Below are 22463 nucleotides of genomic sequence, written 5' to 3'. Positions count from 1 at the left end.
AAAAATCTTACAGCAAAGATTCAAACAAGGATCCCTAGGGAGACAACGGAACTCATAGGTTGGACAAGTTTTTTTTTTTTTTTTTCCTTCACAGGAGCAAACAAATGAGCCATTGAGAGCAACGGAACAGCTAAGACAAAGTTACCACAAACACACTGGCAATCAGCTCCCACACAAGTCCTCGGTCACTTAGGGAGGGGAAGACAGGCATGGAGGGGAAGGGGAGGCAGCAAAAAAGAAAGACCTACAATTAGAGGAAAGGAAAAGGGAAACGAGGGAGGAACAAGAGACTAAGAGCAGGTGGAAGTAAAGAGGCAGGAAAGAGAATAAAGGGATGGTGACCGGATAAAAGATAGGAAAGGGAATGTGTGTCATTGGGGGCACTTCCGGTATTTGGAAATGGAAGAGGTCCGTGAGCTTGGATGACTGAGTATTAGATCTTTATTTTCACTGACCCTTAACAGATACTGAGCATTTCCTTCCATTTTAGATATAGACAAGCCCCGATGGTATTACTGACCATAGGGTTCCCTGGGCTGCTAAGCGGCTCCACAGTAAAAAACAAAAGGGGATAAGAACTCCAAAACCCTGGGAAAGTATGAGGCACCCCCTCCCTTGGCAAGGGGAATATTTCAAAGGACAGGGAGGCATGGTTTTCAGTTTGGACAGGAGGGCCTTCCATTCAGTCCTCGGGCTGGGCTTTCTGCCTTCAGGCCAAGGTTTCTTGGCCTTCCCTGGAACTCCCTAATGTGCACTGAGTCTAGGCTTCAGAAACCAGGGAGCTTTCCAGAAGTATTTCTCAAGGTCAGCCCATCTGAAAACAGCGGAGAGTTCGTTCCTCATCTCCGCAGGTCAGGCCCAGCATGACAGTTTTGTTCCTACCCATTTTGCCCAGCTGGTCCCCACTAAACTCTGTAAAACTCAGAAAAGGGAAGGCCATGACCTCCCGAAGAAGAAGCATGGCATCCAGGCCTCCGGTTTCATTTCCTGCTAGAGAACCAAGATGTCCTACAGATGAAACAGGTCTCAAAACAACTGGCTTTATGCTCATTCCTCCTTGTCCTCAGAACTGCTTCACAGAATTCCAGTTCCACGGAAATAAAAATGCTGGTGGCAATGTGGGCTAGCATCCAGAAGTCAGTGGACCATTGGCCCAGAACCTATTGGGCAATCTCCTAGTCATGGCCCTTTACAGAGAGGAGCCGTGCCCTTGGAAATTCCCACCCCCGTGTTCCAGCATCACCGGTGGGCCCAACTGATAGAAATCATGCAAACTCACTGAACTGCTCTTTCTGCTTTGGATCCAGGTACTTAAGTTTAGTGCAGAACCTGAGCCTGTTCAAGAAGTTGCTAGGCCAGAGCCAGAAACAAGGAGACCTGATACCTTGACTTGAGGCTTCCATTGTGCTGAACTAGACTGGAGATCTTCCAAATGCATATCATACTCACAATCACCTGCCTGACCAGCGGCTAAGGACAAGAAAGCATGCCAAAGGCGAGGCCAATGTTGAAAAGCTTCAAGCACGTCTCTCATTGAAAGATGGGAGTGTTTTAAAGGACAGTGAAGGGCTTCTCAAAGAGAATCCCCAGCCCCACCTCCTCTTTGAATAAGGAATTGATCTACTGACAGAAAGAGTTCAGGGAGCTTCCAAATGTGCAGGCAGGTGTGGGCCATCAGGGTGGCCAAGGTCAGGACCAGGATGGAGAAAATGCTAAACAAGGTAAGTCCCACCCAAAACCACACCTAGGTTTCCCTTACTGTCTGGTTAATTTGGATTCTAGTCTCAGTGATGGGAATTAGACAATTGCTTTAAAAACTCAGAAGCCACAGTAAAAATAGAAAATTATTGCTTCCTGTCATGACCAAATATTAAACACAGTGCACACCTAATGACTCCATCCCTCCCCTGGGAAAAAGCTTTATGAACAATAAAGTCCCAGCAGACTCCAGTGTTTGGGTTTGGAGGTCTCATTATGGGCTCACTGATCCAATACAATTTACAAGCTCAATGGACTCCACTCAAAGTGAAAACCGCCAACCCGGAGTTATAAACAGAACACCTACAGCGAAACCAGCATTTCATCCCTCATCAGGGAAGGAAACAAAGAAGGGGGAGAGGGGAGAAAGGCATTAGGGTTCAAGCTGCCCATGGAAATGTTTCTGACTGCCTGCGTGGAATCAAGCGTAGATATCCCACTAGAAATGCAAGGCAAGTGGGGAGAAAGCAAGGGACCCTAAAATCAAAGCAGGAGGTAGAAAGAAAGGTGAACAAAGGAAAAAAGGGGAGATGGGGACAATGTTGGTGTGTGAAGGAAGCAAGGGAAGGAAACGAGAACTTTAAAATCTGCCATCTTTTTTTTTTTCTACATGGATTGACTGGACATGACACCGAACTTTCAAAGTTAGAATTTTTTTGAGGTTCACTAAATTACCCGGATATGTGTCTCAGTGTGGTTATCCTTCATCTCATGACTCAACATCTGGATGATAAAATGCATGAGCCACTCTACATGTACTTGGGCAAGCATCAAGTGGACTGTTAGCGTTAAATCGAAGCAAAGTCTGGCTCTTGTTCAAACGTCAGCCAAAACCAAGCGGGGAGAGGGGAGCTTCCCCTTACCTCTAACTCCGTGCAATTTATCACTCAGGCCTAAACAATCCCACATGTTGGAAGCGCTGAGGAAGGAGACTTTGGGAACCTGAACAAAGGCTTTTGGGGTAGTCAGAATGAAAGTGGACAGGAGACAGACGGTGGACACTACGCACAAGCAACATAGGGGAGGCGACAAGTCCATAAAACAGGGTCTAGACAGAGCACAACCAAGGCACTGAGAGGTGACAAAAAAGAGAGAGAGAGAGAGAGAGAGAAAAAGAAAAGAGACAGAATGCTGAGAAGGGGGGTCTCAGCAGAACAACTGGCAAAGATGAGGGGTCAAAACAATGCCTGTATTTCCCAATAATGCTTTCCACTCGGCTAGCAGCCTCCCAAATGAATCTCCTAAGTATGAACCAACTTCCACATAGAGCAGATGATGATGATTTCCACCACATAAAGGTAGAAGAAAAAAACACTAAAGGGAGAAAAGGAGCACATGCCAACTGGCTCTGGGGCCAACCAAGCTGGTGGGCCCTCCCCACCCAGGGCAGGGTGGTGGCCCTTACTGCCCTATTTTTACACAAGAAACCATGATTCTGGAAGGGTTTCCAGAAAAAATACAGGATGGCCCATAAATTTTGAATGTCAGACTAACGACAAATTAACTTTTCAGTGTAACTATATCCCAAATATTGTGTGGGAAAGTGTTATCCTGAGAATGTATTTATTGTTTATCAGAAATTTAAATTTAACTGAGACACACTTATACTAAAAAGAACTATTGCTGTTTATCTGATATTTAAATTTACCTGGGCACCTTATCTTTGCATTTGCTAAATCCAGCCACTCCAGGTCCAGTGAGAATGAATGAAGGTGAATGCATGCGTGGCCCAGGAGTAGTTAAACCCAGATCTAAAGCCAGATTTTACTACGCTCATTATTGCACTACAGGAATAACAGCCACTTCAAGGACTCAACCCACATGTCATAAATCTGTGTCCGATGTGCCACCTTACTTCTTCTGAAGTAAGACAAAGTCTTTGCACAGGAGAAGCTGGCTGTGTACAGAATTACATGAAGTGAAATGCTGTCAGTGTGACCTGTGGCACGGTGCTGGGGAGGTGACAAACCCCTCAGAGCTTCAGTCCAGTCAGAAGCTGTGGTTCAGCCACAACATATTTGACATGAATGCCACCACCATTTCTCTGGTCCTTTACTTTGCATAGATCATCTCAGTTTTGTCCTGGGGACATGAGATCTTGTCTCTAATCCCATTTGAGTCTTTGACCTGCTTGTTACACAACCTCTCTTCAGCCGAGTTTTCTCAGCTGACATGTGGAATGGCAGCCCCACTCCACAGCTAAAATGAGTCATGTGCATAGCTTTAAATTGGTCAGGAAAATGTCTTGTGCTGTTGTACAGATTTGGATCCCAAAAAACAAAAAAGCTCACCCTTTGTCTCCACAGGGACCTGCCTCAAGTCTTCATCGGAGGGACTATGTGTGAGTAACAACATTCAGAGGAGCAGTGACCCTGAACATACTGTCCTTTTGTGGGTTCTCTTTTTTAAAAGTCCTGGCACACTATGGGCCATAAAACATGGAGGTGTTAACCTCAAAGAGCTGGCCCACACCCACTGGTTCCATCCCTGCAAAGGCTGCCATTCCTGCCAACCTATCAGCACGATTAGGACTTTCCCCTATATTTCCTTCTTAAAAGCTCCTGTTCTGTGGGTGCATTCACAGCCTTTCTCACCAGGCCTGGCTCCTTGGCGGTCTTGACGGGACTGGGAGTTTTCCTTCCTTCCCTGGACACTGAGTTTAGTGCCCACCTTCCTGGGGGACACTCATTTCATTAGTCACTGGTCAAGACTAAGGAAATGCTGACTCCTCGCCAAGTCGGGTCTGACCCATCTGACACGATTGGAGCCTCTTTGCCACCCAACCACTTCCTTTCTAGCCCAGTGCTCCCTTCAGCTGCGGTTCTAGGCCAGTGTGAAGAACAAAGCAACAAAGGATGATCTTACAAGATTTCAAATTAAGAAATAATCTAGTGAAGTTTTAGTGGGTAGAACCCTCATCTGTGAATTATCTCTGCAAAGCTTCCTTTTCGTTTCCTTGGGATATGTGTCCTAATTTCCCAACCATCTGTCTTTTAGCCTCTTGGCCGGGTCAAAAGTAGACCCAGAAGAACTTACCCAGCCCCATTTGCACAAAGATAAAAAGAAAGAAAGAAATTGTTCTAGATGGTTCTCTGTGGGTGAACATGTAGTCTTATCAATCTTTCCCAAGCTCTGGTTCTTTAGTTCCCCAGCCAGCCAGCCAGATAATTCTGGAAAGAGATACCTTTCCCAGAAACAAATATTTATTTCTTATTTCCAACACAGCACAATTTCAGAGCACTGTTCTTAGACTCCCTTGACTCATCTACTTCCTGGCAAATCTGCTCTTGAATCACATCACACAGTTTTACAAGAAAGAAGCCGGAAATGGAAGCATACCATTATCTGTTCTGAATAACACCACGGATCTCATCGGTCCTCTGACCTTCACTGGGAATCGACCCAGAGGAATCTACACAAGCATTGTGAATGAGAAAATACTGGTAAAAGTGAACTGGTTTTGGTCTTTTTCCCTCTTTTCTAAGGAACTACTTGTAAATGGTTTGTATCCTGGCCTCTGAGTTTCTGCTTTCTCACAAACATCCAGGCTACTAAAAAATTCACAGATTGCCAGATGGTACAACAGCAGTTCTTTGCAAGGGATCTGAGCTTTCCAGTGAACAAAGGATGCGTACTCATGGGGACAAGTGGCAACATCAGCAAAAGCTTTAGAGTGGTGGGTGCATTTGGGGAAGGGAAGTGGGGTACAAAGAGGGGAGAAAATGGCCCTTTCACCTCCAGCGACCTGCTACTTGGCAGGGGAAACCTCCCAGCCACTGCTGGTGGTGGAAGAGGGCAGGTTCAGAAGAACTTAAAAAAAACTAATTCGGGAACTGGGATATTTTTATAGGAAGTCTAAAAATTTGAAGTCTATGCCTATCTCCCTAGTTCCTGGTAGCATAGAGTGATGGAAATAATGTCCAAGCTTTGTCAGGTAAACTGATAAATTCCCAAAAATATCCCCAAGAGGAAAACATTCATGAACTAGTGTAACACCTTCCTGATAGATTCCCCTACTTTTGTTCTCCATATTCCAATCCATCCTTAAATTTCTCTCTCTAAAATATTGACCTGACTGTGAGATTTTGCGATATAAAATCCTTTGGTGTCTCCTGATAACCATCAAAATAATGTCAAAATATTTTGGTATAGGCCTGGAATGCCTTCCAAATAAGAATTCAGATAATCTTTCCATTTTCTCTTATTATCCCCCTTCACACATATCCACACCCTTCTAACACCACAAGCAGATTCAGAAAATTCTTTCCTTTCTACATGCCTTTTCCTGCACATTTTCCTATTCCTAGAATGCCCTTTGACCTCAACTCTGCATGTCCAAGTTACACCCATCACCTCACACACCTCTTCCTAGACAAAAATCATCTTCCCACTTTGGATCTTCCAGAGTTTTTCTCTCTACCTCTTTCATGACACTCTTTACATTCTACATGGCATCACTCTTATTTCTGCACACCCTTTGTTTTTCCACCTGAACTCTAAGTTCCTGATGGGAAAGCGTTGTGTCTATTCAATCTTCTCATCCCTAAGAGCACCCTGCAAAGTCCATGATATAATGCGCCCTCGAAAAATATTGACTGATTAAATAAGGATTCATTCTGCCTTGCAACCAGAAGTATCTATTCTCGGCATTATTTTATACCTAACAGCCACAGGCAAGTAAGATGCTAAGCAGTTGTCAAACACAAGTAGTTACAGAAAAGATCCTATATGAACTGGCAAAGGACTTTATCATCCAAACTCTTTGATGCTTGGCAGTCCAAATTAATCTGCCAACTGATATTTACTGAGTGCCTGTAATACCTAAGCCACTGTATCAACACTATGGGAGATACAGGATAATAACTGCCATGATATTTTAAGCATCTATGACATCATGTACTATGTGGGCACCTCACATACACTAATGTATTACCATAACAACTCAACATATCACATAGCTAATAAATATTAGAGTCAACACTTAAACGACATATGGTGCCAAACACTCAAGAATTACAGTATAGTTGGGGAATGTAAGGTAAGCCCAAATAAGTAAAAACAAATAAATAAAAAACCAATACCCACACATCCTAACCAGAGCAAGCACATGTGACAAGTGTCAAGTGAAAAAACTTTGACTACAAGAATGAATATCTTTGAGGAGGCAGAATATGAACTAGGTCTTACAAAAGAGAGAGGATTTATACTAGCAGAGATTTGGGGGGTAGGTATTCTGGATAGAAAAGGTGTGAGCAAAGAGAAAGAAGATGAAATATTCAAGATCTGTTGATGGAACAAACATTTTGATTCCATTTGGATTTACAAAGAACTAGAAAGCTGGAATCTATCTACCATCCACTTACCTAGTGTTCAGAACACTTTTCACAGTTTCTATTTATTTGTATGATTATTTAAGTTGTCAACTCCATGAGAATAGGAATGATGCCTGTTGCATTCCCTAGAAATCTGTCAGTAGCAGGAGTAAGAAATATTTGCTTAATAACTGAACAACAGAAATCAATGAATGATGGTGTGAACCAATGTATAGATGATTAAGCTAGTTTGTGTCAAATCCGAAAGCTCTGTAAGTCTAGGAAGACTGGTCAGTCAAATAGAGTAACTATAATTCTTGAAAACTAACCCAACCAGAGGAGTGAACATCATAACTTTTCAGTGCCATCTCTTTAATCAGAAAAAGGAGAGTCATTTTCTCAAGGGAAGCTTCATTTCTTCGTTACCACTGGCTCAGGCCATCATCTGGTGAAGTGCTTCAACCTAACGGGACATATTTTTCCTTCACCAACAAGTGAACAAGAGTCCTTTCTCCTATACCTGTGTTTCCCTTAAATGACTAAGAAATTAGCGAAGGTTTTTCCAAGAATAAAGGAAGGAAAACATGAAAGAATGATACATTCACCTTGGGTAGATAATGTGTTTTTAGTGAAAAAAATCTAAACCCTCCCTGAGGGAATGGAATTTTCACTAAAAAAAAGCATTGCCCGGGGCCAGGCTTTTGTAGACTTCACAGCACTGGTCTCCCCTTCCCTGGAGATGGGGCATCTGGGCAGAGGAGGCAAATATTAATAGGTCTCATAAATTATTGATGAGCAAGGATGATGACTTAGCATGTCTGACACCCCGACCTGGGCCCTCAGCTAGAATCAGGGCATTTAGAGCTGGAAGGTAATGTTAAGATCACCCATGAATCCAGAGCACTTCATTTTATACCCAGGGAGACCAAGGCTCCATGAGGCAGCCTGTGGCCTCTGTAACATTAGGCAGCTGGTTAGCGAATGATCTGAGGCCAGAAGCAAGTGCCCTGGCCCTAGTATAAGGCTATTTCTACTATACCATCATGCCTCTCTGTCATACAGTTGATATTTCAACCTGTCACACAGTTGAATATGACGTGTATAGTCTCAGAGTTAAATGACACTTCAGGGACAAATGACACTCACCAATTCCCAGAGAACAGATCTCCTCTCCAATGTTCCTACCGGGAGTTCTTCCAGACCATGCTCACCAGGTGTTCCCACTCTTCAACAGCTCTGAATTCTGGGAAGTCTTTACTTCTGTTATACCAAAGTATTCTCTGCAACTTCCACCCACTGACGACAGTCCAACTTCACCACTGAAACTAGCTATGTGACTTTGGCCAAATTATCTAACTCCGTAAGTCTTATTTTTTCCTCTGTAAAATTGAGAATTTTCTCAACAACTGAAGATTAATTAAGACAATTATTTAATACAAATTCTTTACCACAATGCCCAGCATACACAAGTGCCAATTAAATATCAGATAAATGTTGAACATTGCTCTTGTCCATCCTCTCAGAGACAGAATTCTCATTCAGGAGGTCTCACTACTGATAGATCTGACTCGTCCATTCCAGGGAGAGGGAATGAATGGGGTTACAAACTAGCCTGAGTATCCCAGGATGTCAGGAACCTGCTAGACTTTGTGGACATGAATCTCACCAAGAGGTGAACTCTCACTACTTCCCAAATACTGATTCTATGCTGAATGACACAGTGGGCTTACAAGCAGAATTTACACCACAAATCAAGAATGGATTACTATCAATTTTGTTTAATAAATTAACAAAAAGAAAAACTCCAGGGTTCAGGATTAATGCCATGCCCTCTAGCATGCAAGAAGATCAATAAGGGCTTTACTCTCCACAGTGTTTGTCCAAACTTTCCTATCCCACAAATACCTCTTTCCTGGAGTTAAGCGATACACTGGAGAGAGGAATGACCCAGAGGAAAGCAGATTCAAGCACCTGTAACAAGGCAGTTGGAGGGCCAGAGACAGGCAAGAAGAAGATGTGTTAGATGGCCAGGGAACGTGAACAAGAAGCCTGGACCAGAGGAGAAAGCATCGGCTTATGATGCCTACAGAGATGATGGCAGAAGAAAACTTCATTTAAAAGAAAAAAGGCATTAGGAGGGCAACTCTCAAACAAAAAACAAAAATCTTAAAACAAGAAAATAGCAAGTAATGTGGAGAGGTAGGGAAGTTAGAACCTGCACTGTTGGTGCAAATGGGAAATGGTGCAGCCACAGTGGAGCTACATAGCCGTTCCTTGAACTATGCTACAGTCCAGCAACCCCATTTCTGGGCAGACACCAAAAACAACCTGAAAGCAGAGACTCAAAGAGACATTTGTCCACCATACTCATAGCAGCCTTATTCATAAGAGTCAAATTCCGACACCTGCTACAACATGAAGGAACCTGGAGGACATTATGCTGAGTGAAATAAAGGACAAAAGCTGTATATATAGTTCCATGTGTATTTAGATCCTTGGAGTAAGTGGTCAAATTCATAGAGACAGAAAGTAGGTGGTGGGAGGCCAAAACCTGGGAAGAAGGGGGACTGAGGAGCTGTTGTTTAGTGGGGCAGAGCCTCAGTTTTGCAACATGAAGAGAGTTGTCTAGATGGGTGGCTTTGGTGGTTGCACACCGGTGTGAATGGATGTGATAACTCTGAACTGGAGACTGGGTTAAGACAGCCAATTTTATATCGTGTATATTTTGCCACAATTAACTTTTTAAAAAGAGTAAAATAGTATGAGGAAAATCCCTCATGGGCAACTGAACACCAAATATTTCTGAGGAAACCTTTTGAATGAGAGTCATTCTGTTGTTTGTTTGGCTTCTAGAAAAAGAAAATGAACACAAACACATCAGCTCTTAAAATGGTCAGAAATAGAGGAGACCCATGTCCCAAGACAAAAGATTAGGGTATTTAGCAAATGAGAAATAGGTTGGAAATGCCCTTTTAATTGAAAATATCACTCTGGTTGGTGTGGCTCAGTGGACTGAGCACTGGCCTGTGAACCAAAGGGTTGCCAGTTCGATTCCCTGTCAGGTCACATGCCTGGGTTGCAGGCCAGGGTCCCAGTAGGGGGTGGGTCCGTGAGAGGCAACCACACGTTGATGTCTATCTCCCTCTCTTTCTCCCTCCATTCCCCTCTCTCTAAAAACAAATAAATAAAATTTCTTTTTAAAAGAGAAAGGAAGAAAGGAAGGAAGGAGAGAGAGGAAGGAAGGAGGGAGAAAGGAGGGAGGGAGGGAGGGAGGGAGGAAGGAAGGAAGGAAGGAAGGAAGGAAGGAAGGAAGGAAGGAAGGAAGGAAGGAAGGAAGGAAGGAAAAGAAAGAACCCTACCAGCAAACACATGGGCAGAGGCAGCCTTCAGAGATTCGAAGAGAAATCTTGTCCTCTCCACCCATCTGACTTTTAATAGGGCTGCAACTAACAGAACGCTTTTTTTTCTTCTCTCACATTGGTGACATTTTCCCTAAAATCCTCCTCCCATGAACTACCAGATGACCTTGGGCCCTAAAGTTTCAGTACATCTACAAAAGCTTCCAGAGAGAGAGAGAGCTGAGCCCATGAAGAACTATGTTGAATTAGAGCTTCTCTCTGAAACCACAGAGTGCAAACCAGTTCTTTATTTTATTTTATTTTATTTTATTTTATTTTATTTTATTTTATTTTATTTTATTTTATTTTTTACCCCACACAGCTCTTCAGAGACAAGATTGAGGTGGACCAGCACGGTCAGGGTGTTGTTTTCATTGTTGTTTTTGTTTTGTTCTGTTCTGTTGGGTTTTTCCAAAGAGGGACTTTGAACTTTTACACTAAAGCCCAACAAGCCCTCCTCCGCTCTCTGCACACACACATCTGACACGGAAGGAAGGCCCTGCTGGGTGGCACTGGGTCTCACAGGAGGCTCCGCGGGGCTGCACATTGGCCTGGCTTTTTGGAGTGGGGTGTGGAGCCCAAGAATGCATGAAAGCATGCTGGAAAGACAACTGAAAATAAAAATTAAATTTACATTTCTAGAGAGATCAGGCAGGAGTCATTTAAAAGGGAAAAAGAGTTCCCGATCTGGAGCTAAGTCTTAGGAAATGGAGAACTATGTCTCTACAGGGGCCTCCCTGTTGCAAAATCCAACGATATCCAACTAAGGAGCCATAAAGTAGCAAAAGCTATTTTTTTAATATTTCAAGCAGCCTGTTTCTAACTGAATATCTGCCCAGGATGCAGTCACATGGGCTAAGTGAAAGGTCAAGTTGTTTTCTGGTTGAGCTGGAAGTTGATCGTGTCAGCAGGGTAACATGAGAGAGCATGTCTCATCGGGGTCAAAAACTCTGATTGGCCACTGATGAGATCAAGGGCATTTCTGGGATGAGCTTCTTCCTTGCTATTCTGTTATATGTCTTTGACTAATAAAAATGGAATGACAGCTGAATTAGTCTTGTCAAGTGCACTTTGGCAGGCACAATTTTGCCAAACCCTGGTTTCACAGAGAGAAAAAACAAAGGAGTCTCGGGTGGTGAGAAGTTTGGGACCCGCTCTGGGGCCTCCTCTTCCCCTCCCCTGAGCACACACAATTCCCCGGGAATGAACAGGGTTCCCTGGGGCCACAGTGGAGCGCGCCTGTTGTGTGAGAAAACTCCGAGAGAGACAGTGTAAATTAACTGCCTCTGGTTAGACTGAGCCAGGAGGAGGAGATAATTAGTTGGCATTGTAGGAACGAGGGCAAAGAAGAGAGTTCTATATTTACTCAGAGGAAATCCAAAATAGACTACTTTGCACCCGTTTGGTGTTCACGGGTGATCTGGACATCTCCTAGTCTGTCAGCAGGCATTGAACCCAGAGACCAGATGCACTGCGCCACCAAACCTGTGATGATGCCACCCACCCAGCCCACCTCCAACAGACAAGGGGAGAAGGCTAAGGGAAGCCGGAAAGACACTCAGCAGCAGTAAAACAAGACTCTGGTTTTCCTTCAAACAAAAGCCCTACAATGAAAAAAACAAATAAATGCATCTCTTTATAATAAAATGGGTTGTCTAAAAACCTGATATTGATCAATTCATAGTGCCATTTGGTGGGTATGTGTAGATGGGAAACATTTTGGAAGTAACACATATTTCAAGTGATGCAGAGGCATCATGGGGCTGTTTTACTGTGCAGAGGATGGGAAAATAAATGCCTTGCTCCCATAAGCACTGTAATATGCTGCCAAGATAGAGTTTCCACCTTCTTGGGGGAATTCAAGGCATCCTAGCACCAACAACAAAGGCATCATATGTGAAAATCTTTTCTCCCATAGGTGCAAAAAGACTACTTCCTTTTGTACGTGTAACATGTGTATGGCATGGAAGCACATGGAAGCATACTCAGCTGTATCTGTGGGTGCAGGTCTATGTAGTTTCTTGCATTAAGAGCTCCTGCTCAGTGTGGAGTCGTTGGGATATGAGCTCATGAGATTTAAGTTGCAGGTGAGTGCTTACAGGTTCACAAATGTTTCTGAAGCTGCTTTATGGGGTGTTTATAACAAGAAAAAATGTAACAATGATGAGTTACATTGGGTGCCTGCTGGAAAGGACAGCTGAAAAAGACCAGATGAAGATTAGAAAGTTTGGGATGCATGCTGGAAAGGACCAGCTCTGTGTCTGGGCTGCTCTCATGTCCTTCTGATTCCCCCAGAGGTTCCCAAGGGTGGCCTGGAAGGAACGCCCCATGCAATCAGCACGCCCAGCTCACAGAAGTCAGGACAGAGAGTGCTGGGGGAAGGTGACTGTGGCGGTGAGTGGGGCACAGGCCAGGAGTAAGGACACTGTTTTTCAGTGCCAGCCCTGCTCCACCCAGCTGTACATACATGGGCAAGCCATGTCACCATCCACAGGTTCAGTCTCTTCATCTGTCAAATGAGGAGGATGCTAACCCCAGTGAGGGCTTGCAGTTCTTTAATACTAAGCTTCTATGCACTTTCAGGAAAATCAAAGAAATGCCATATGGTTCCCTAATACAGGTCTCATGTGGACCTCCTGAGATGGCGGAGTCACCAAGCGCACAAGACAAACATTTTACACTTGGCTCTCATCCTCTCCCGAGCATTTCAGAGAACGCTGAGGGACTGTCATGCTGTTTCTGTCACCTCCTGAAACCTACGGACGCGGGCAGTGCCCTCTAGCCTTTCCCTCCATGACACCACTGAAGAGCAGAGGTGCTGAGTGTTCTGTCCAAGGTCAGCGGCTAGGACAGAGTCAGAATTCCAGCCTCCTCGTTCCTAAGGCTATGCTATACTTTCCACGAAGAAACCAAGCCGGCTTTCTGGGAAGAATGCCAGAGGTTCCATTCTCCCAGCTGAGAATTCATTGGGATGTTGGAATAACAACATTGGAGACTGTGGTCTCTCCAATCCATTTCAGGACCTGGCTAGAAACATGAAAACCCAAAGAAAGAAGCAAGAGGGAATTATTCCGTTTTTTAATGAAAGAGAAAAAATTAGGGGTGGGAATATGGGATTTCTTAAAAATTACATGATTGCTAGAAGTTAATTTGGTATTTCTTCGTTGGTTTGTAAGTTCTGTTTCCAATCACAAAAACAGACAGCCGAGGATGCTGAAATCACATTTCAATGAATTAGCATCTTGTCCCAAAGAATCTTACCCACTCTGAATATCACATAGAACCCAGAATGCAATCCCTGTAGTAGAAAGGAATCTCCCTCAATGCAGTGGGGAGCTTGTCACAATCCCCTAAACCGTCATCTAAATTGGAAGTCTTCAAGCCCAACAGCAATCACTGAGAATGATAAAGGGGCTGCCACTCACTGGAGGCACACGACTGAGGCCCTGCCCTGACAGATGGGAGAGGTGGCATCCTCTCCCGTCCCTTACCATGCACATACTTCCTGTTGGGCTGAAGCCAGGGCCCCCAGAAAAGAATCGCATCACAGATGTAAAGACACAAGTTCAAAATGGAAGGTTCTGACTTCTTCCAAGAAAGGCCAACCAAAACAAGAAAATACATGTTGAACCCATGTCATGCCTTGAAGATAACATGAAATGAGCCTTATGGCAAAGCCCATGTGATCAGTACTCAGAGCTGAGATTCACAAAGGAAAGAAAGCAGAAACGATTTTCAAATACTTTTCCCCCTACCTGTCGATGATGACAGGGTCTGAAGGAGTCTCGTTTCGATTTCCACAACTTTTCTTTTCACAGCATCGACTGTAAATTGGGAAGGAACCAAAAGAGTAAAAGAAATTGGTTAAAATCAAGAAAATACAATGAGCATAGAGTGTAAGAACATTCACAAAAATGAATATGTCCTGGGTAGCATCTTCATGATCAACTGCTTGAGAGCAGAATTTTCAGCCATGTTTAAAAACAACAGTGAACTTGAAATCCAAGGACATTCACTTAAATTCTCACTCTGTGACTTAAAAACTGGGTAATTCTTAGCAAATGACAACTTTCCCAAGAGCCGTATTTATAATCAGAATCATGGACACCTAGATTTAAAAATCTATACAGTTATTTCCAGCTCAGCATTGAATAATTTTATAACTGTATATTTTAGATCTTTGTGTATTAATGTATATTTGAAGAAAGATGGAAAAGGAAAATGTATAAAATAGACCCCGAGCAGCTAACCTGATTGTTGTCAACCTTATTGCTCCAAAAAAACTCAGTGTACTTTATAAACATGCATGCATTCATTTACTTCCATCATTTTCTAAATATGAAGAGCAGAACTATGTTGTATACTTTAGACTAGGAAGAAAACTGTAACACGATAGCCCCAGTCACTGTCACCAAGTACGGAACAGAAACGGCGATGCATGTAGAAGTCCATCTTGAAAACGCTGCCTCCCTACACTTGCACCTAAGAAGTGCTGGCTGCCTGGTGGATACTGCAAAATGCAAGAGAGAAGGGAGAAGTCCTGGAACAATTACAAAGATAGGAAGGACTCTGGAGGACCTGGGCAGAGAGCAAAACACTCTGCATAGGAGATCCAGGCAATCATAAAAGGGCAACGGAAGCTTGGTGTGGAGAAGCAATGGAACGTGACCTCCCTGTGTAGTCCCATTGCTCCTGTCAGGACCACAGACCGCTGAGACCCTCTCAGCTCATGCAAGTACAGAGGCTTATGCAAAAAGCATGATCATCCACCCTAAATGCAGAATATGCCCAATAACCCTTAGCAACAACAACACTGCCCTCCCCACGATAGCTTATCTATAGCTGAAGACTGACTGATGCAGCCCAACGGGAAAACTGTTAAAGCAGGAATCAGACCTCGGAGCCTAACCCAACTCTGTCCCAAACTGCCTGCATGAATTTAGTCTCATCTCTTTAACTCCGCTGGGGTTTGCCTCCCTATATATAAAATTAAAATGTTGGACTAGGTTGTCTCCAGTGTCTCTTCTAGGTTTCAGAAGTCCACGAGACTATGAGGTTCGCTGGGCACCCTCCAAACACACCCACGGGGTGAGGAAGAGGCGGAGGCTGTGTGGCAGCAGGGGACCCAAAGGCCTAATGGCCCAGCGTCATAGATTTGCCCTCTGGTTCTCTGCACTGCTGTTACCATCTCAGACCCTCCACAGAATAATAAACAAACAAACAAACTAACTAACAAATATTTTACAACTTTTAAAATCTATCTCTCTCATGCCAGGACATATGGATGATTTAGTAAATAATTTACCATTCTCAAAAAAATAGACTATACTTCAGAGAGCTGCTTAAAATGTTCTGCTGAATGGGCACAATGAGGTTTTATGAGATTTACTCAAATTAGTAGGAAGTAAAAGAAAAATTGTCTCAACTTTCTTAAATACCAGAGCTTACCCCTGGGACTTTCTGAAATAATATTTTGCTTTTGAAATTATATCAGGCCTTAAGTTTTAATATTTCAATCCATCCCAAGATTAATACCAATAAAAATGCTGGCCAGCTGCTCTGTGCCCTGCATCCAAAGCCCTTGTGTCTCTTCCTAACTCCTATTCCCATCCATTTCTGTCTCCACCTCTCCTTTCTCTGTGGCTTATGTCAACAGAACCTCTGCAGCTCAGGCAAACCTTTGTTCTTAGCAATGCAATTTCAAAAGCCCCACACCTGCTAGTTACCTGAAGCCTTCTACCTAGGCTCCCCATTGACACCATCAGCAAGTCAATCTAACTCAAATCTGTTGGATGCCGGGTACAATTTAATTCCAACAGCACACACTATCAATCTGTTTAGTTTGAGAAGGAATGATTCTTGGGAAGCTAAGTTTGCAAAATTGCTCAGCTGAATTCAACTGCTTTCCATAGAAAGTTTCTCATGAGGAAAAGAAAAACAGATAAAAATGTGAGCCTGGTGCCAGTGTAGCACCATGTGGGGAGTCGGCTCAGGGAAGGAAATGATATTTAAAGAAAATGCAGAGAAGTTTCAGGGCCCGGTCTTCTATTTTTCCAACAGTGCCATATTTAATTATAATCTCTAATCTCTAATGAAAAGATTTAGAAGACACTTGACCATTGCACTGTAAGAATAAAGGGGTAAGAACAACAGGACTGGGCTGTATTTGCCCCGTTTGAGACCTTCTTAAAATTTCTCTGGGTTAGCCAGAGCTAATTCTTGTTTTCTTTCTTTTTTTAAAAGAAAAGTTCTCATCAACATGTCCTAGTTATTCCTTATTTGGTTTCCTAAATGACATTCAGTCATCATGCCAGAATGCTAAGAGAAGCAACGGGAAGTGGAAAGTGAAAGATGTTCATGAACTACCTTCCCCAAACAATCACTCTGGGATCAGGTATGTGGATAGTTGAGAGAGGGAACTGAGTCCCTGAACTACAAAGATAACAAACTCACTTCTCCCTTCCCTTTGACATATAGTCAAAGCCTGAGCGACCAAGTTCGGGTTCAGTTACTTTCATTAAAAAGGCTTTTTAGGGTCATTTCCTAACAAGCTAGTCTGTAAGTCTGAAGTTCTTCTTTAGGGAAAAATAAATAAATAAATGGAAGGAAGGAAGGAAGGAAGGAAGGAAGGAAGGAAGGAAGGAAGGAAGGAAGGAAGGAAGGAAGGAAGGAAGGAGAAAAGAAAGAGGGAGGGAGGAATGAAGGAAGAAGGGAGGGAAGGAGGGAGAGAGAGTGGAAGGGAGGGAGGGAGGGAGGATGGAGAAGGAAAGAAAGAAGAGAGGAAGGAAGGAAAGAATGAAGGATGGAAGGAAGGAGGAAAGAGAGGAAGGAAGGAGAAAGAAGGAGGGAGGGAGGGAGGAATTAGACAAAGAGAAGAGGAAACTGAACTTGACACTAGGGAAAGACTGTGTTCCCAAACTACCACAGTGAGGCTCAGAAGTGCCCTTTTCCCCTAATGAATGAAAATGAAAGCTCTTCCCTTACTCCTCCTGGGCTTAGCTTGCTTTGGTTTATTTTATTCTAGTGCTTGTTTGGAGAACCTTTTACCTGAAATACTCTCCATTTGCTAATAGGCCTCTTTCATCCTCCTATCTCTTCATGGGGTCTTGACAGGGAAAGGGAAAAAACACAAGTTGGGGGGGGGGGGGGGGAATGATCCTGAATCTTACCTGGATTTTTCAGAAAGCATAAAAAAGGTGGGAGAGGGATGGCTGGAGAGGAAAAAAAGCCCTGGCCATGGACACAGAGTGTCCAGTCAGCCAAACTCCTGCTCAGGAGGAGCCAGTATGCCCTTTCCCCTCCAAAATCGTTTTTTAAAATTCAACCCTCAACTTTCAAAAATCTGTCTCTAATTTCAAACTCAAATAAGCGCACAGCATGGTGGCTTTTGTTTTGTTTTCTTCTCCCCAACTCCTCCCTGCGATTGCATAACAAAAGTGTCTAAATTCACACCATCTGGCCCATAAAGACACTGGCCCCACTGCCCGGCTGGCCCATCTGATTAGGGCCCTGTCTAGCCTGCGCCTGGTGGGGAGAAGTCACAGCTGTGGGCTTTGCTCTGCTCAATACAACTCTGTTATTAGCCAGCTGTAGGCCTTGAGACGACTTCTGTTCAAATTATAATATCTTTTAACCCTCTGAGCATTTGAGGGCACGGGGTGGCTGGCAGCAACATAACCACTAGATTTCTCCTTGCTAATAATTGGCAAAATGAACTAAAGCAGAGAAGAGGGAAGTGTAGACAGTTGGAGAAGGAAGAAAAAGTTATTCCTGAAGAGATTTATATTGTTTCCCTCCTCAAAACTAAATGCTAATTTATGAACTTTTGACTAGAGATTACAGAACATAAAACCATGCCGGGAAATTTCCAGGTATGCCCAAGAACACCCACCAGACCAACGAGACCCAGCATTGCACGAGCCGGTGAGGAAACGGCCTCCAACTGCCCCTCCATCCCTGACTGCTGTCACTGGCTCCTCAGACGTGGAGAAGGAACTTTTCCCCCCAACGGAAGACCCAACCAGCTCAGACGGACACATGAAATGAGAACTTGCCTTTCATATGCATCCAGCATTTGACACTACCCCAGCTCATCTCCCAACACATATGAACACACACTACAGAGACAGTGCCCACCCATGGACCGTTTGTTTACTCATAATTAATGCTTGTTTTAAAGTCTAGTTTGGGAAGAAAATAGCGGAGCATCTCTTCCCAGGTCTCAAATGCAGGGAAGTTACAGTACATTAAATTTTTATATTGTGTTACTAATGCAGCCTAAACTAGAAGCTTTAAAAATTGATGCTTCTACTTAAACAGCATCAAATGAGGAGGATTTGATTGAGCTTAAAAAATAAAAATGTCAGCCTTAAATACAGCTGGGTGGGGCATGTAAGTATTACTTAAAATAATCGGTATAATTCATCAGACAATGGGACAGTTTGGGGCTTCCTTTCTTTTTAAGAAGATAATCTTTCCAAACAAAGACATTTAAAAGTATGAAGAGAAATTTTTAAAGAGCACCCTGCCATTAACCAACAGAATCTAAGTGTTCTGACTATTTAACCTAGGTATTATTGCACACAAGTTCATCTCCGAATTGTTTTCTTTCTAAAAGGATCTGTCAAGGGGCCCTGGGATAATGAAGCAGCTCTTTGCTTATTCCATCGGCCAGTACCTCACCCCGCTACTCAGGCAAGGAAGCCCCACTCCCTTAGCTGTGGCAGAGTTGAACTTTGCATTTGGCAAGGTTTGTTTTTCTAATACTTGGTCAAAACCAAAACAAGCATGTCTGATTGTCATGCTTCTCCCTGACTGGGCTGGGAGGGAGACGGGACTGCCAGGAGCTGACCATAAAAACAGTCTAAACTACAACAGCCACGACCCGCAATTACCCAAAAGTAGCAAGTCTGGAGTTGGGAGACACTTACTAAAGCAACAGTGGAGTGAGGGACTATCGAGGCTTTCTCTCTAACCAGAGATTTTGGAGGAAGAAAAATATGTATGGAATAAAATATTTACATTTTTATACTAAAATCACCACCGCTTCCCAGAGATCCCTTTTTATTGAAAAATCTCTCTCCTTTGCTGGGGGATCCCCGATACCTGGTGAAACGAGGCACTCAATAAACACTCACTGAAAAAAAGTGAATGAATTTCTTCTAATTTTTTTTTTGTTTTACTTCCTTCTAGTCAAGTAGAAGAAAGACTCGAAATGGAATGGATTGGTCTCTGCAAAGAAGACGGGCAAAAGTGCAGAGATTCTGGGAGACCGCGCCTCGCACAACCCAGCCATCAGAATCCAGCTGTTCCTCCAGACCTCCCTCCCTCCCTCCCTGGTGGGGAGCCCCACGATCTTTCCCCCTGGTGCCTCCTGACTTAAGAAACCCCTCTGACAGGAGAAATCACTGCAGGAGCAGCATCCCGGGGGAAGGAAATGCTTCCGCGTCCAGGCAAGCGCCTCAGCTGGGGGCAGGGGCGCCTTGGAAATGGGCTGCTGGACCCTCTGGTGCTCCCTTGCCCAGACTGTGAGTCTCCAGTGCTCTGACTCGGCAACGCCACTAGCGGCCCTTCCCTGGAAAACTACCCCGAGCTTGCCACACTGGCAGAAAGTACCTTGTTGAGCCTCAAGTACCTCGCTGGAGCAGAGACGGCTCAGGGACAGTGTCCCTCCCAAACTTGCCTGGGGAGAGCCCTGTCGTGCCTCCCCTTGCTGCCACCAACTGCTGGACAGCAGAGACTGTCCAGGTGGGAGAAAACTCCAGAGACACCTGGGGATGAAATCCCACGTGATTCTGGGTTTCCTTTTGGAGATGCCCTAAGAAGCTGGCCTTTAGTATGGGAGGTGCGTTGTAGTGACCGGCTGAGCGCCATCACTCCCGCATGTCCCGATAGGGACGCCCACCCACCCGCCTGCAAGCCAGAGGCCCGCTCCCCTGCCCAGCTTGCTAACAAGCCTCTCGGTACAAAGTAGCTCTTACCTGCACATGACCTCGTGTGTCAGAAGAACGCGGCACATTTCTGGATTCTTGTTTTGCCCCTCGTAAGCTATGGGCTGTGAAGGAGGCAAGGGCAGAGAGGGAAGTTGTGAGGGGAGTGGGGAAACAAAGAAAATGGGGCTTCAGAGCAAGCCCAGAACTGGCTTTCCTCTCTCTGCCCACTTCTTCATTAGGAGTGCCCGCTGGCAGCACAGAGCCCAAGCTGACTCAAGCGTGCCCCATCAGAACATATTTCTTGCAAAAGGCAATGTCTGGGGAAACTGAATCTCCCAATAATTGCTCATTCCCTTCACCTGTTTGCTTACCACCCCTCATGCCAAGCACCTCCCCACCCAGAAAGAAACAGAACGACTAGGAAGAGAGAAAAAAATTTTTTTTCCAGAGTGGACAAGGTGTGAGTTGATGTGTACAATCTAGTCTGACCCAGGAATTCACGGAGGGTGCGGGGAGGTCAGGAAAAGGCAGAGGAGGGGGAGACAAGGTCCTGGAGAGGAGCAGCCAAGTGGACCTCGGGGCTCACCTGCTTGGTGACTGAGTCAATGAGCCTGACGTACAAGTCCTGCTCCGTGCGGACGCCTGTGAGGGAGGGGATGGGCACAAGGTAAGGACCTCCAGCCCCACTCTGGAAACCCTCAACCTGTCCCCACCTGGGGCCAGGCCCAAGAAGCTGCCCAGCACTGTGGGTGGACCAGGTCCTGAGGGCAAAGACCACCCAAACAGCTCCCTGACCCTGACTGAGCCTCTCAAAACCTTTTCTCCCTGGGTCCCAACCACCCGCAAGCTACAGCACAAGGTCAACTCAGCTTTCCTTGAAAGGGAAATGTGCAGGCACCTGGACCCAGAGGGTGAGGGGCGCTCACCGTTGCTGTAGAGGAGCTGTAACTTGTAGTGGGTGCCGTTGTTGGTCTTCTCATTGCCTTGTTCCTAGAGAGACAGCAGTGTTGGAATTCCTTGCTCTTGAGGCCCCCAAATGAGGGAACAAGGAAAGAGTGCGTCCCTACACCCTCCTGCAGCCTTTCACCCCTACCCCCCAGCCTTTAACGACCCCTGCCCAGCCCTGGGTCAGATGCTGGAGCTTCTGCCACAGAACCACCTCCAAGACTTGCCAAGGTTCTTGGCCATTTGACTCTCTCCAATCCTCTGTCCCTCTCCCTTAAAAATGTCCTCAGATTGCAACCCCACCAGTTGCAACAAACCAACACCACACAGCATTGCCTTTAACAGTCCCCACCCAACCCACCCGGCTCTGTCTATCCTTAGCAAGTCAAAAGGCTTCTCTTGGCAGAGAGGGGAAGAGACCTGTTATATGGAAGGGCTGCATTAGTCCCTGTCTGGACAGGACCAGCACCTCCAGGGCCACAGAAAGCAGGGACCGAGGCACAGGGTCAGGAGGGATCTGTGGAGCACCCGCTCTAAGGCTCACGTTATACAGCAGAGACTGAGACCCAGGGAGGTCAAGAGATTTCCCTTCCATCACACACCGGCTTCCTTTGGTATCAAATGCAGTTCCAAACCCAGTCTGGGTTGGGAGCCAGAGGTTGGGGAGCAAGAGTAGGAGTCTCAGTGAGTAAGGGGAGGGGGGGGGGAAGGCCCAAGGCTGGGCTCTGGATTTCCACCTGGTAGCTACCCCACTCCTCGGGAGCAAGCAGGTGCAAAATAACCAATATAACACAGAGAAGGGCAGCGCAGTCTTGGGTATACTTTTAAACCACCCTCTAGTGGGAAGGCATTTGCACAGGTCAGTCCATGACCAGGTTCTGCTAATGACCCAGAGACTGGGTGCCAGAGCCACCAGTGCCCCTGCAGCAAGTGGTGGGTGCACCAGCACTGGAGTGGGGGCGGGAGGAGGTACACAAAAATCGACTGATTTAGAGGCCGAGAGTGAGAGGCCTCAATTTATCATCCCTGAGATGTGAACGGGAGAGTGTTACAAGTGACAGATGGAATCTTTAGTGCTTTGCAAGGAGGTAGTTTTTAGGCCACCAGAGGAAGAAGGG

At 45.0% G+C, this 22463-nt stretch overlaps 1 protein-coding gene across 1 annotated transcript in view; it reads right to left on the bottom strand.

Annotated features, from left to right (window-relative positions):
- The window catches only part of EBF2 (EBF transcription factor 2), a 192182-nt gene that overhangs the window by 166634 nt on the left and 3085 nt on the right, over window positions 1–22463 (bottom strand). The window contains exons 3-6 of the mRNA XM_037167136.2: window positions 21327–21390; window positions 20987–21042; window positions 20449–20522; window positions 14224–14292 (exon numbers count right to left, since the gene is read on the bottom strand). Coding sequence (XP_037023031.1) covers window positions 14224–14292; window positions 20449–20522; window positions 20987–21042; window positions 21327–21390 — 263 coding nt within the window. The remainder of the gene's footprint in view (window positions 1–14223; window positions 14293–20448; window positions 20523–20986; window positions 21043–21326; window positions 21391–22463) is intronic.

The sequence above is a fragment of the Artibeus jamaicensis genome, unplaced genomic scaffold (genome assembly GCF_021234435.1).
Source record: "Artibeus jamaicensis isolate MK-2021 breed Jamaican fruit bat unplaced genomic scaffold, CSHL_Jam_final contig_477, whole genome shotgun sequence".
Classification (NCBI taxonomy): Eukaryota; Metazoa; Chordata; class Mammalia; order Chiroptera; family Phyllostomidae; genus Artibeus; species Artibeus jamaicensis.
Note: the sequence above shows the minus strand (reverse complement) of the source record. Positions and strands in the feature narration are given on the sequence as shown.